Genomic DNA, 15,364 nt, shown 5'->3' on the forward strand with positions numbered 1-15,364 from the left:
AAGTGGTTAAATAAATTGCCCAAAAGCACAAGGCTGATTGGCCCAGAGCCGGAAGAGTTTCCAAGAATACTCTAGTGATCTTCCCTTTTCACTCCTAGGCCACCCTTTTTCCTCCCTTTGTTCTCACTGTAGCTTCTGGCCTGTGCACAGACTTGCTCTCCAGCAGGAGATTCCAGCAACCATCAAAAAGCAGCTTGTTGGCAGAAGAGGACATTTAGGATGAAAGAAGCCAGAAAGCCTTATTGGAGATTATCTGAGCCATCAAATCATTGGGAAATGGTTGAAACCTAGCCATGTATGTTTTTGCCAGCTTATTCCAGAAAAACACAGTATAGATTTTTTAGAATTTTAAGAATTATTTAAGGTATTGTTTTGTTTGTTTTTTACCCACAGCTTTGAATGAAAATAGTAAAAATTGCAAGGTCAGGAACTGGATTTTAGTATCAATCCTGCAACTCACCCACCATGCATCCTTTGGCAAGCCCCATCATGTCTCTGGGCCTCAGTTTCTTCCTCTAAGATGGTCCTCAAGGTCCTTCATGACCTTGAGGTCAACAATTGGAAAGTTCTGGGGAATCCCTTGAGAAAAGGAGACCCCATTTTGTGCCTTAGGATTGGTGGCAGCCGAGGGAGTTCCCTTGAACTGGATACAATTCTTAAGGACGACAGTATTTCGAGAATGCTGGTTCCTGGAGCTTTATGTAATGAACTGTAGTTTCAAATATAAAGCTCTATTTTATGACCTCTAAAGGCCACCTATAAGAAAATTGCCACATGTGTATGAAGCTTCACATGGTTCTTTACTGAATATACAAATCAGGTTTGTCAGGAATACATTGGCATTTGTATATGCCGCCCATGAATCAATCCAGCCTCGGCTTAAATGTGCCAATAAGCCAGGCCTGAGGAGGGGAGAGCTGGTGATTCAGTAACTCTGATTTTCAGCCCGGCCCAGGCCTGGTGCCTACTGGAGAGGATGGCATTCGGAAAGGCCTCCACAGCCAGGAGAAATGCCCTCCGTACTGTGTGTGAAGGACTTCCTGACCAGCCACATGACCCTGGATAAGTCTTTTCCGTTGCCTGGGTCTTGGTGTTTTCACCTGTCCAATGGAAGAAACAACCTCAAATGTCACTTCAAGTTCTAACAGCTGACTCTGCGGATATCACCTTCAGACCGAACTACCAACTTTCCCACGGTACAGCAGAATACTAAGGAAATGGCCATGTGCCATCAGTTGACTGCCCCACATAAATACCGTTTCTCCTGGTAAACAGAAAGCTGTGTTCAAAAGGGCATGGCTATGTAAATTCTGAATCAGCTAATGTGGACTGGAAATTCTCCATTCCAAGCACATGGATCATCTCACTGAGTCCTCCTAGCAGTTCTGGGAAGTTAGTCTTATCACTAAGATGACTGAGACTCAGAGAGAGGGAGAGAGTGCCCTGCACTGCACAGCTGACAAGTGGCAGGATTGGAGTCAGATCTCAGGTCTTGTGCCCTATCCCTGAGAAACAACCATGATGGTGTTAAGGTTGCTTAATGAATAAGACATATGGGCAGAGACACATAGGAAAAGACTGCAGAGCTGGGTAGGACCAGAGAGACCACCATTCAGCAAGTGAGGGGCATCAGGCCCCGTGTCAGGCTATCAGCATCCCAGTAGTTAAACACTGGGTCAAGATAACTAGAGACAGAAAAGTAACCCCAAGACAAAATCACAGTCATGTTGCCATGTTTAAACTAGTAGCAAACCTGATAATTCTCTGTTTTCAGATGCAGATCCCAGGGCCGAGTATACAGTTGAATAAACTCTCTCGTGGGCCCCTGATGGCCAAAGAAAACTTGCCCATCCCACTGTCAGTTCCCTTACCTGTAACCCTCATCCCTACCCAGGAAACACAAAGGATATCCCAGAAGATGTCAGGAAACATAGACACGAACATTGAGCCCCAGACTTTAATGCACCTGTAGGCTTGGCTTCCTGAGTCATGCCTGCGGGGATTAAGACTTGGATCTTATGGATGTATACACTGACTGAGTCCTCATCTAGGGTATCCCAAGTCCACCTTTGTGAAGGTGGGATCAGGGCCTTTAAGGACAGCTCAGATGCTTCGGCTTCTGTCCTGCCTCCAGCGTGGCCCTGCCTGTCCCTGCATGGGCCCAGTTCCTGTCCTCCCTCACTGCAGGTCTGACTCCTGTTGGTGTCTGTGGCTCTAAATGAGGGGAGGTCTTTCTGCTACCTTTTCAGTTCATAATTCCATTTGTGAGATACTGACATCAAGGCCTTGTGGTCCCATGGAGGAAGCAGGTCAGTGGAAGCCCAAACAGTCACTTCCTGTCTGAGTAACTTCAGGTGTGACTTCATTTCTCTAAGCCCCAGTGTCGTCCTCTGTCAAATGGGGATAAGAGTCCTGGCTACTTCATAGGGATTCAATAAGATAATGATGTAGGGTGCCTGGCATACTGTCTGACCATGGTAAGCCCTCAGTAAATGTTATCAATTAAGCAAGTACTTCCCACAGGCCTTCATGGAGTTCCCCCTGTCTTGGCTCTTCTGTAAACATATGTCCCGTGCTACCAGAGTCGAGAGCATAAGTCCAACCCCAAGCTTGACTTCTGGAACACGTGTAATAAGAGACAAAATGAAGGGTGAAGTATCATGGGATTGATAAACATGGCATTCTTCTCTTTTTTTATGACTCTGCTTTTCACTCTGTGTTATTTGCTTCCAGTCCTTGAGCTGGGCTGAGGCTGGGCGACATCAACCAGTGGGCTCCTATGGACCTGCCCAGGCTGGCATCTGCCACCTGTGGTCATCTGGAAACCAGCCAGCCTTGGGAGGCATGTCTTAAAATCTAAAGGAGGCCCCTAATTTGAATTGTCTTAAGGAGACTTAGGAAACTAGTGAGAGGTCTCTAGGTTTACAGGGTTAGGATGAAGGAGGTACAAAGGACCTTGATCTAAGGGATTTTTTGGGAGCCTGAGGTCAATCTGGATACATAGGAGGGCTGTTGGATTTTCTAAGTCCACCCAAGGGAAGACCCAAGGGTCCAAAGTACACCACGTCTCCCTGTTACCCTTCTGTGGTGTTATGGACGGTGCCTGAAACTTCCATGCAATCTCCTTCTTGTAGCGCAGGCTGGGAAGATCCCCATCTCTGCCCAAGTGGCCAAGGCTCGCTTCCTAGGCACAGGTGTTGGGCATGATTGCTTTGGTAGTTTCACACATTCCCAGAGGCTAGATTTCCACCTTCAGATTCAGTGTCAAAGTGCTTGGTCACTGCCAACTCACTACAGCCAAGGGAACTGCATCACTCCGGGCAGGGCCACCACAGGGTTCTTCTGATGGGTTACTGTGCCATTCTTCTGAATGGCTGTGTTTTATACTAGAACAATTCCTTGAAGCTAACTGTTAATTCAGTTTTTGAAATATGATTCATATCCTGGAAGATTGCAGAATATGGGTACAGACTGATAAAAATGCATGAATACACACACAGACACACAGACACACACACACACACATTCACCCTCGCACAGTCATCTGTAAAACTTGCCTGAACCTTCCTTCTTAATTCTTTGACAATCTTGAGGCAAACTGAGACCCCATGGAGTGTGATGCACATTCCACCTCCTTCCCTGGGGAACCTGCTTTAGGGATGACAGCAGGCCCTCATTTAGAGGCAGGCAGGGTGAGGGGACCAACGGTCTGTAGGTTTGGTTGTGTTGGCCAAAGATGAGCTCTATAGAATCACTGACCTTCAGAGATGGAGGGCACCGTAGAGGGGGTATGCTTCATCTCTTTCATTTTCAAATGCAGAAAGCCAGACACAGAAATAGGAATGGACGTGCTGAGGCCCCTCAGCTGCTGTGTGCAGGACTGAGCCTGGAACTATCCTCACTGCTCTACCAAGACCTTTCCCTTCACAGCACTTGACACTCCTCTCAGCAGGCCAACTATTTCCAGAAGATTCCATTACTTTATCTTTCTTCCATGATGGAAGTGACTAGAAAGTGGGGAGCAGTGATTTCAACTATGTGTTTAGCAGGTTCTGGAAAGTTAGATTCTCCTGGTTCCAAACAGGTATGTAAAAAGGAAGGTTGAAATCTCTGGATTCTTCTGAAGGTCAGTCACTTTGTAAAATGGACCTGACACAGAGGAAATATAGATCTGTCTCCTTAGGGTAGTACAGAAGCCTTTACAGGTATGAAGAGGTTGCAGACTTAGTATCTAATAATAACCGAAATATAGCACTTCATAGGTTTCTCATATATAATTTAATCTGTTGGCCCTGGATTAAAATTCTGAAGCTGTGGAGGTGTGATGAATAACATCTAGATCTTCAGCATTAACCAGCCCTGGGTCACATTCTGGCTCTGCCGTAGGGTAGTCCTTTGGTCTTTGTACAAGTAGAGTAAACTTCCTGAGCCTCAGTTTCCTCAGCTTTAAAGAGAAGACACAATTCCCTTCTCAGTTTTGTTCAGTAGATTAAATACAGTGATATAAGAAACTCCTTAGCACAGTCCCTGGCAGACAGCCGGGGTCAGTGAATGTGATTTCCCGCCCCTCTCCTTGGGCATGGACCTGTTCAACCATTGGGTTGCTTAAGGCTGAACACCTCACGGAAACCCTTAGCCCCTCTGAGTCCTGCCTGTAGGAGAGACTCTACAGCACCCACCACAAAGGGGCGGAGTCAGAGGAGGGCTAAAGAGAGAGATCCAAGAAGCACCCTAGGTCTAGAAACTCAGAAAAGGCCTAAGGAAAATGAGGCTTAACCTGGTGTTTTTAGAGAAGGCAAATCCCAGGTATTATTGCTCGAAAGGCACAGAGGCTAGCAAAGGAGAGAGAAACCTGTGTAGAAATTTTATAAGAAATTAAATCAGAATATAGAAAAGCCCAATCTGATTTCACCCAAAATGAGCAATAACGTTAACTCCATTCCTATTTAAAGCCAAAGAGTACATCTTTGACAGCTAAAGAGAAGCTGCCTCAGGGCAAGAATTTCAAAATGAACCCATTTGATAACAGGAGTATCTGCCTAGCTTGTTTTACTAGGCAGGGTCTGACCCAAACACAGCTGACTATCAGACTCTCCAGAGTTCAAAGATCCAAGGACTGATGGCACTTGAGACTGGGTTGTAGATTCTGTTGTCTGTTTGTCTAATATGCACACAGAGCGCATTTGCCAGGCAGTGTCTGAGCTGGCATGCCACACTTCTGTCCCAAATAGAAATAGGATGACTTTAATTGGAGAAGAAAAGTCAAGATGGAGGATGGGCCTCAGAAGTTGAAGCTTTGGGAAAGGTACCAGTAATTGTTGATGTGGGAAGGAGGTGGCCAGTAGCTTTCTCTCCCACCTTCTGACTTGATCATTCACTAATGTGGATGGGTCTTGTTAATCATCCCCAGAGGAGCCAGGTTTAATGGCTACACCTTTCGTTATAAGAATAATTTTTGTGCTACAAAGTACAAAATGTTGGATCGGTTTTCTTCTCATTGCATTCTGCTATCAAACCAGGTTCCTGGCAAGCAAGTCTTGAAGATTAAGACAGCCTACAATTCATGGACACCAACTCATAGCAGCAGCTCAGCCCCCAGAGGCAGGTAGAAATTCTTCAAGGCTGATAAAATATGTAGGCAGCAAGTGGCCTGTCAACTCAAACAAGGCTAGCTCTGCCTGTTTCAGCTTGACATTATAAAGGTGAATTGTCTGAATCGTGAAAGGGCGAGTGGTATTAACCTTAGGACCAGAAGGATGGCAGCTCCTGGAGAGCAGCTGGTACATAAATCTCGGCTGGTTGAGAAGTAGAAAGATACTTTAATAGAAGGGTAATTGAAGGATTTTTTTCTTCCCCCCCTAAACTTAGATCGTTTGGCCAATGTCAGTGGGCATTATTTTGCTCCTACTCCAGGGCAGGGCCATCTTCTATGGTGTAACTAAAGGACATTCCAGTGACTGGCTACCTGCACTAGTCTTGGCCCTACTTCTCCTCTGCCTCCTGAAATTCCCAACAGGAGACTCATCTTGGAGATCAAGGTAGCAGTAGCTCCAGAAGCAGCTGTTAAAATGCACAATGATAATTGGGAGTTAGTAGTCATTAGCACCACCGCACAGATTGATTTATCAAATTAGTTATAACCCTTCTGAGAGCAAGGACTTTGGAATCTTAAAAAAGTCAAATCAGCAGGAATAAAGACGCAGAGGTAGGGAATGGACTTGAGGACACGGGGAAGGGGAAGGGTAAACTGGGATGAAGTGAGAGAGTAGCATTGACATATATACACTACCAAATGTAAAATAGATAGCTAGTGGGAAGCAGCCGCATAGCACAGGGAGATAAGCTCAGTGCTTTGTGACCACCTAGAGGGGTGGGATAGGGAGGGGATATGGGGATATACATATAGCTGATTCACTTTGTTATACAGCAGAAACTAACACAACATTGTAAAGTAATTATACTCCAATAAAGATGTTAAAAAAAAAAAAAGTCGAATCAGGAAGGAGCTTTAGAAGACATCTAGTGTGGGTCTTATTCTGTATTTGATGAATTTAAGGCCCAGAGAGGTTAAGTGGCTTATTCAAGGTAACCAGCAAATCAATGGCAGAGTTGGAGCTGGAACCCAGGTTTCACTGGGTACTTGTTTCTAGAATCATCAAGTCTAAACCTCTTATTTACGGATGAGGGCACCAAGTTCCATATGTGAGAAGAGACTGGCCAAGCCTGGATACCAATCAAATTCCCCATATTCCCATCCAATGGTCTTTATATCAAATTTTCCCTTTCTTCACATCCCCAGGGCTAAAGGGAGATGATGAAGTAAAGGGTGGATGACTAATTTGGTTTTTGGCACATATTCTATTGATCCATCAGTGAGCATTGAGGCCTTCTAGGTACAAAGTACTTCAGCCACTTTGGGTAATAAACAACAAGCAAGGCAAGGGAAAGAGAAGGTAAGTGTATCCTAAAAGTAGGGCAGACGTGGAATGATTGGACACAAGGATGATTCATGCAAAGAAGCCCAGAAAGCGATCACACAGAGTCCCAGGACACAGCCTCTTTCTGCCTCTTCTCTCTCTCCTTACCCAGTGACCTTCCCCATTCCCTCCCCAAGAGAGAATAAACTCATTAGCTATCACAGCCTTGGCTCTCCTCTCTGGAGGGTGATTGAAGAATAGATGATAGGGCTGTCAAACAGGGTTGTGAGTAGCTTAAGTTCCCTTTGGCCTTCTCTTCTCAGTTAGGATCCTGATGAGGATTTTTCCTGAGCATCAACTGTGGACCAGACTCATGTGTACAGATAATGAATTATACTACTAGTTCTTACAGCAATCTCCAGAGGTAGAAATTATCATCCCCAATGTACAAGTGAGGAAATTTCAGGCCAGAGAGGTTAATTTTCTTGCCTGACTTAGATTCAGACCCATCTGGTTGCAAAGCCAGGCTCTGCCCACTTGACCTCAGGCCCTCTCCATGTCACCAGGTAACCTTACAAGATGCAAAACTTTTCATGGTCCGACTTGTTTAGCTCTTTTTTTCTGCCTTCTGTGAAGATACCTCCCATAATCTGAGTTATATAAAGAACACTTTTTTTCTCTTGTAGTCTCCTTTTCTCTTGTAGTCTCCTTTTCATGGATCTCAGCCACCTGTGGAATTGACAGCCTGCCATACCTCGTTAGGGTGAAGGTTGTGGGTGAGATGGAGGCCAACTTCCTGGAGTGGAGGAGTGGGGCTGGAAGGTCACATTTGGGAGACAGTTTGCTCCACTGACCATTGGCTGTCTTTGCAGGTCTGGAGTGCAGCTTTGACTTCCCCTGTGAGCTGGAGTATTCCCCTCCACTGCACAACCTTGGGAACCAGAGCTGGTCCTGGCGCCGTGTCCCTGCCGAGGAGGCTTCCCAGATGGACCTGTTGGATGGGCCCGAAGAGGAGCATGCCAAGGAGATGCCCAGAGGTAAGGGTAGAGGCCACTGCAAAGCGTCCCAGATGGGCCAGGATGGGGCTGGGATGTCTATTTCTGTTTGAAATTTTGAGGCTTCTCCACCCCTGTTCCATCCTGTTTCCTTTGAAACCTGTTTGTAATATCTGTGCCTCTTCATGTCTTCTTGGGCTATACAAGGAAGAGGAGGTTGCAAGTCCAATTTCGGGATCAATCCAACCCTTTACGCTCTTATTAATGAAAGAAAATAGGATTTCATAGCTCTCTTTCATGCAGATTTCCCAATGTAAGATATAGAAGAAAATGTTAATCTGTTTGTTCATTTGGAATGCGGTTGCCAGTTAAAACACAGGACATCCAGTTAACTTTGGGCTTCCAGTGAATAACAAATGATTTTTTAGTATAAGTATGTCTCATGCAATAGTTGGGACATACTTATACTTAAAAATTATTCAAATTATACTAAAAAATTCAAATGTAATTGAGTGTTGTACATTTTTATTTGCTAAATCTGGCAATCCTAATTTGGAAGGTGTTGTATAACTGAGTTAAATGTTAGTTTCAAAGCCATTAATGAATATTTAGACTGCATATTAGTTCTGCAAGGTGCTTCCAGTAGTTCTTTGCTGTTTATGAACATCCTCTTCTAAATTATCAGGACTGGAAAAGGTAGGCTGAGGGTAAGTAGTGGGTGCTTGTTAAATATTTGCTGAGTTTTTAGAGAGAGATGTGGAGGCACTAAGCCCTAGCACTGCCTCAGGTCTCTTTAAGGCAAATCTTAGAGCTCCCAATTCCTTGGACTCAGAAAACTTTACTGACCCAGAATAGACCACCTATATTTCTAACTTTCAGGAAGAAATGATAACTGACATAGTACTGGACTTACTGGACATTCAGAGTAGTATTTTCAGTTTGCAAAGCCCTTCCAACTGCACTGTCTCATTGGATTCCAATTTTGTGAGGGAGTCAGGAGAGATGGGAAAGCTAGGGCTCAGAGAGGGGAAGCAACTTGCTAAAGATCAGCTTATACATGTGGGTCCAGGTCTAGATGTCTGCCGTGATGAGTCATAGACCAGAATACTTTTCACCATATCATGTTTCTGTCTTTGTAGCGAAAGCTGTGGTGACAGCCTGCTGTGGGCCCAGTTCTTAGGGGTGATTATCTCAGGCAGATGCTCTTGGGAAACTAACAGGGACAGGGCTCAAGTACGCTCATGGGAGACTAATAACTAGTAACTAATGCTCCCAGGCTTCTACATCAGCCTTGAGCCCTGAACTATGAGGCACCTTTCTTTTCTACACACTCTTCCAGGCTGACCTTTTCTATTTTTGTGACTCTCTTAAAATTTCTTGACTTTGATACATATTTTAAGCTGCTTTCATCTGGATACTGTTGTGTAACGTAGGGTGTGTATGTGTGTAGGTGTGTGCTCTTAACCCAATAATGCCTCCGAATATTCTGGAGAACTTATAAAAAAATACTTCCTAAGCGCTATAGCCTAATTCTGATTCAGTAGATCTGAGATAGAGCCTAGAAATCTGTAGATTTTAAAATTTTACTATAAAAGCTAGCATGTGCAAAAAAGTAGATATAACATATATGCAAGGATTAAAGATTACAATAAAATCAGTACTTGTATTCTCATCACCAAGTGTAAGAATTTGAATGCTGTCAATCCCTTTACAATCTCTTCTGTCCCCCACCCAGATCAAAAATCTCTCCCTTTCCCCAGAGGTAAATATTATCCTGCACTTTGTGTTAATCATTCATTTGCTTTCTTTGTGGCCTTACCACTTATGTATATAGCCTCAAACAACATATAGATTAGATTTGCAACCTGTTATATAAATGGAATAATGTTTTTGTTCTGTGATTTGCTCATTTTGACGCATGTAGCTGTGGTTCATTTGGTTTTGAATCCATTGCAGAAAAATACCACAATTTCTCTCTTCCACTGTCATTAGATATTTGGGTTGTTTCCAGGCTTTTGCTATTACCAACAACTCTACTGTCAGCATTTTTGTGCTTGCCTCTTGGTGCGTATGCACGTCCAAGAGTTTCTCTAGAGCGTAGAACTTGGAGTGGAATTTCTGGCTCACAAGGTACAGCTTCCATTTCAATAGATAATCCAATGTATTTTCCAAAGTGGTGGCACCAAGTTATACTCCCTCTAGTGATGTATTAGTACATCCGGGATCCTACATCCTCACCAGTACCCGGTATTGCCAGACTTTGTCATTTTTGTTCATCTGGTGGATGGAATACAGTATGTCATTGCAGCTTTGATTTCTATGGGACTCTGTTTTATTTTATGGTTGTGTAAATTTCTCAGGTGATTCTGAGGTTTACTGTACTATTGGTGTGGACCCTTTTTCAGGTGTACTCCCATTCAGCCACCCTTAGGGATGTCTCTGTATCCCAATTCCTAACCTCTAGAAACAGTCCTGGCAGTACATGCATTTTTGGTCATTGTACGGTTTTTTTATCTGATAACTATTGAATTGTGATTGCAGTTCAGTGAGATCAGGAGAGAGGGACAAGTGGCAACTGTCCACAGATGTTGTGGTGTCAGACTTTATAACTTTGAAGATCAGTGCTTTTTAAATTTTTAAACAAGTTTTAAAGCAGTGCCAATAGATTATGTATTGCCACTCTCTGACGGGTTTCTCCTCCTCCATCCTCGATCTTATGATCTTTAGCATCTGCCCGTTACTCCCTGTACTGTGAGAAAAAAAAAGGAAGGAGAGGAGGGAAGAAAGAAATACTCACTTCTCGGTGGTCCTGACTGTGGAAACATATTGAGGACTTTATGTTTCTATAAAGCTGAGTCCCAAGGGCCAGAGCATGCATTGAATGTGAACCATTTCCCATTAGATGAATCAGCCAGGATTCGAATCTCCACTTTTTAGTAAGTATTGCCAACTTCCATCTCTCTGAAAAATCACCGCTCTTCCTAGCGTGGTAGAATCTCACATCACTGAAGATGATGATGGGAACAACCATGACAAAGCCGCTGTGGATATACCAGTTCATTTTATCAAGTTCTTTAGTGAACAGACACATCCAAACATAACTTGGGGGAATCTCACCATTATCAAATACTTTGTTTTTATTGGGGTCTAATGGAGGGATCTATATTCCACAGCCTTGGTCAGTCTTAGAAACAAGAGACTATCCTCCCAGCTTTTGTAGCGATGCTTCTGGAAGGTCACTGAGAGGTGTTCAGAATTTCCAGTAATGGACCACTCATTGATTTTTGAGTCAACTGATTACATTGCTATCTGTTTGTTCCCTGAAGTAGGGTTGCTCCTCATGAAGCAGGCTGATGTATTGTAATGTCCCTTGGCCTTCAGGGAAAGAGGTGAAGGTGAGGGGAGAGAAAATGACATGCCCAATCCAGACTGCGGCAAAGCAAGGACCTAACTCTCAACTCTAGAATCTCACTTTCTCTGTCATTTCGGCAGAAATAATACCATTGGTGGAGATAAAAAGGAGTGATGGAGTGCCCTTTAGGGCACTGTAGTCAATAGAGTTTTTTTTTCTTATTTGTTTTTTAAACTCAGCATTTATTGGTTGGATGGTATTTAGACTCTATTACAATATTTCTTGTCAGGGGTTATAGAAGAGCCAGAGAAAGGCAGCGAGATAATACCAATCACATATAATGAAGTGTAGGAGTATAAATTCTGAATGAATTTAATTTATGGCCCCTGTAGCTGAGAATAATAAGGGAGAAACAATTCAGAGCAGCAAGATAATAAAAAGTGATGATCTTGATAGAACACAATATTATAGATTAATAAAATCTTGAGGAATCATCAGGTGGAGGCATTCTGTGACTTTTTAAGAAGTGTCAGGGGCATGTTTAATGTCTACTACTTCTGGAATTAGTGAGATAAGATTTTGATCTCTAGCTAAGCTCTAGCTTTTTTTTTTTTAACATCTTTATTGCAGTATAATTGCTTTACAACGGTGTGTTAGTTTCTGCTTTATAACAGAGTGAATCAGCTATATATATACATATATCCCCATATCTCTTCCTTCTTGCGTCTCCCTCCCACCCTCCCTGCCACCCCTCTAGGTGTTCACAAAGCACCGAGCTGATATCCCTGAGCTATGCGGCTGCTTCCCACTAGGTATTTACATTTGGTAGTATATATAACTCCATGGCACGCTCTCACTTAATCACAGCTTACCCTTCCCCCACCCTATGACCTCAGTCCATTCTCTACGTCTGTGTCTTTATTCCTGTCCTGCCCCTAGGTTTTTTTTTTTTTTTTTTTTTTGGGTACGCAGGCCTCTCACTGTCGTGGCCACTCCCGTTGCGGAGCACAGGCTCCGGACGCGCAGGCTCAGCGGCCATGGCTCACGGGCCCAGCCGCTCCGTGGCATGTGGGATCTTCCCGGACCGGGGCACGAACCCGTGTCCCCTGCATCGGCAGGCGGACTCTCAACCACTGCGCCACCAGGGAAGCCCCCCTAGGTTTTTCAGAACCATTTTTTTTAAAATACCATATATATGTGTTAGCATACGGTATTTGTTTTTCTCTTTCTGAATTACTTCACTCTGTATGACAGACCCTAGGTCCATCCACCTCATGACAAATAACTCAATTTCGTTTCTTTTTATGGCTGAGTAATATTCCATTGTATATATGTGCCACATCTTCTTTATCCATTCATCTGTTGATGGACACTTAGGTTGCTTCCATGTCCTGCTATTGTAAATAGAGCTGCAATGGACATTGTGGTACATGATTCTTTTTGAATTCTGGTTTTCTCAGGGTATATGCCCAGTAGTGAGATTGCTGGGTCGTATGGTAGTTCTAGTTTTAGTTCTTTAAGGAACCTCCATACTGTTCTCCATAGTGGCTGTATCAATTTACATTCCCACCAAGAGAGCAAGAGGGTTCCCTTTTCTCCACACCCTCTCCAGCATTTATTGTTTGTAGATTTTTTGATGATGGCCATTCTTACCTGTGTTAGGTGATACCTCATTGTACTTTTGATTTTCATTTCTCTAATGATTAGTGATGTTGAGCGTCCTTTCATGTGTTTGTTCGCAGTCTGTATATCTTCTTTGGAGAAATGTCTGTTTAGATCTTCTGCCCATTTTTGGATTGGGTTGTTTGTTTTTTTGATATTGAGCTGCTTGTAAATTTTGGAGATTAATGCTTTGTCAGTTGCTTCATTTGCAAATATTTTCTCCCATTCTAAGTGTTGTATTTTTGTCTTGTTTATGGTTTCCCTTGCTGTGAAAAGCTTTTAAGTTTCATAAGTTGCCATTTGATTATTTTTGTTTTTATTTTCATTTATCTAGGACGTGGGTCAGAAAGGGTCTTGCTGTGACTTAGGTCATAGAGTGTTCTGCCTATGTTTTCCTCTAAGAGTTTTATAGTGTCTGGCCTTACATTTAGGTCTTTAATCCATTTTGAGTTTATTTTTGTGTATGGTGTTAGGGAGTATTCTACTTTCATTATTTTACATGTAGCTGTCCAGTTTCCCTAGCACCACTTATTGAAGAGGCTGTCTTTTATCTATTGTATATTCTTGCCTCCTTTATCAAAGATAAGGTGACCATATGTGCTTGGTTTATCTCTGGGCTTTCTATCCTGTTCCATTCATCTATATTTCTGTTTTTGTGCCAGTACCATACTGTCTTGATTACTGCAGCTTTTTAGTATAGTCTGAAGTCAGGGAGCCTGATTCCTCCAGCTCCATTTTTCTCAAGATTGCTTTGGCTCTTCGGGGTCTTTTGTGTTTCCATACAAATTGTGAATTTTTTTGTTCTAGTTCTGTGAAAAATGCCAGTGGTAATTTGATAGGGATTGCATTGAATCTGTAGATTGCTTTGGGTAGTAGAGTCATTTTCACAATGTTGATTCTTCCAATCCAACAACATGGTATATCTCTCCATCTGCTTGTATCATCTTTAATTTCTTTCATCAGTGTCTTATAGTTTTCTGCCTACAGGTCTTTTGTCTCCTTAGGTAGGTTTATTCCTAAGTATTTTTATTCTTTTTGTTGCAATGGTAATTGGGAGTGTTTCCTTAATTTCTCTTTCAGATTTTTCATCATTAGTGTATAGGAATGCAAGGGATTTCTGTGCATTAATTTTGTATCCTGCTACTTTACCAGATTCATTGATTAGCTCTAGTAGTTTTCTGGTAGCATCTTTAGGATTCTCTATATATAGTATCATGTCAGCTGCAAATAGTGACAGCTTGACTTCTTCTTTTCCGATTTGGCTTCCTTTTATTTCTTTTTCTTCTCTGATTGCTGTGGCTGAAACTTCCGAAACTACGTTGAATAATAGTGGTGAGAGTGCGCAACCTTGTCTTATTCCTGATCTTAGTGGAAATGTTTTCAGTTTTTCACCATTGAGAATGATGTTGGCTGTGGATTTGTCATATATGGCCTTGTCATGTATGGCCTTTTTTATGTTGAGGAACGTTCCCTCTATGCCTACTTTATCAAGGGTTTTTATCATACATGGGTGTTGAATTTTGTCAAAAGCTTTTTCTGCATCTATTGCGATGATCATATGGTTTTTATTCTTCAGTTTGTTAATATGGTGTATCACATTGATTGATTTGCACATATTGAAGAATCCTTGCATTCCTGGGATAAACCTCACTTGCTCATGGTGTATGATCCTTTTAATGTGCTGTTGGATTCTGTTTGCTAGTATTTTGCTGAGGATTTTTGCATCTATGTTCATCAGTGGTATTGGCCTGTAGTTTTCTTTCTTTGTGACATCTTTGTCTGGTTTTGGTATCAGGGTGATGGTGGCCTCATAGAATGAGTTTCAGAGTGTTCCTCCCTCTGCTGTATTTTGGAAGAGTTTGAGAAGGGTAGGTGTTAGTTAGCTCTTCTCTAAATGTTTGATAGAATTGGCCTATGAAGCTATCTGTTCCTGGGCTTTTTTTTGTTGGAAGATTTTTAATCACAGTCTCAATTTCAGTGCTTGTGACTGGTCTTTTCATATTTTCTATTTCTTCCTGGTTCAGTCTCAGAAGGTTGTGCTTTTCTAAGAATGTGTCCATTTCTTCCAGGTTGTCCATTTTATTGGCATATAGTTGCTTGTAGTAATCTCTCATGATCCTTTGTATTTCTGCAGTGTCAGTTGTTATGTCTCCTTTTTCATTTCTAATTCTACTGATTTGAATCTTCTCCCTTTTTTTCTTGCTGAGTCTGGCTAATGGTTTATCAATTTTGTTTATCTTCTGAAAGAACCAGCTTTTAGTTTTATTGATCTTTGCTATTCTTTCCTTCATTTCTTTTTCATTTATTTCTGAAATGATCTTTATGATTTCTTTCCTTCCGCTAACTTTGCGGGTTTTTTTGTTCTTCTTTCTAATTGCTTTAGTTGTAAGGTTAGGTTGTTTATTTGAGATGTTTCTTGTTTCTTGAGGTAGGATTGT

General features: G+C 42.4%; 1 protein-coding gene across 1 annotated transcript in view; it reads left to right on the top strand.

Moving 5' to 3' along the window:
- ALK (ALK receptor tyrosine kinase) overlaps positions 1–15,364 on the top strand; it is a 713,856-nt gene that overhangs the window by 227,067 nt on the left and 471,425 nt on the right. The window contains exon 4 of the mRNA XM_060168966.1: positions 7,790–7,954. Within this exon, the coding sequence (XP_060024949.1) occupies positions 7,790–7,954 (165 nt within the window). The remainder of the gene's footprint in view (positions 1–7,789; positions 7,955–15,364) is intronic.

Source organism: Lagenorhynchus albirostris, chromosome 13 (genome assembly GCF_949774975.1).
Source record: "Lagenorhynchus albirostris chromosome 13, mLagAlb1.1, whole genome shotgun sequence".
NCBI lineage: Eukaryota > Metazoa > Chordata > Mammalia > Artiodactyla > Delphinidae > Lagenorhynchus > Lagenorhynchus albirostris.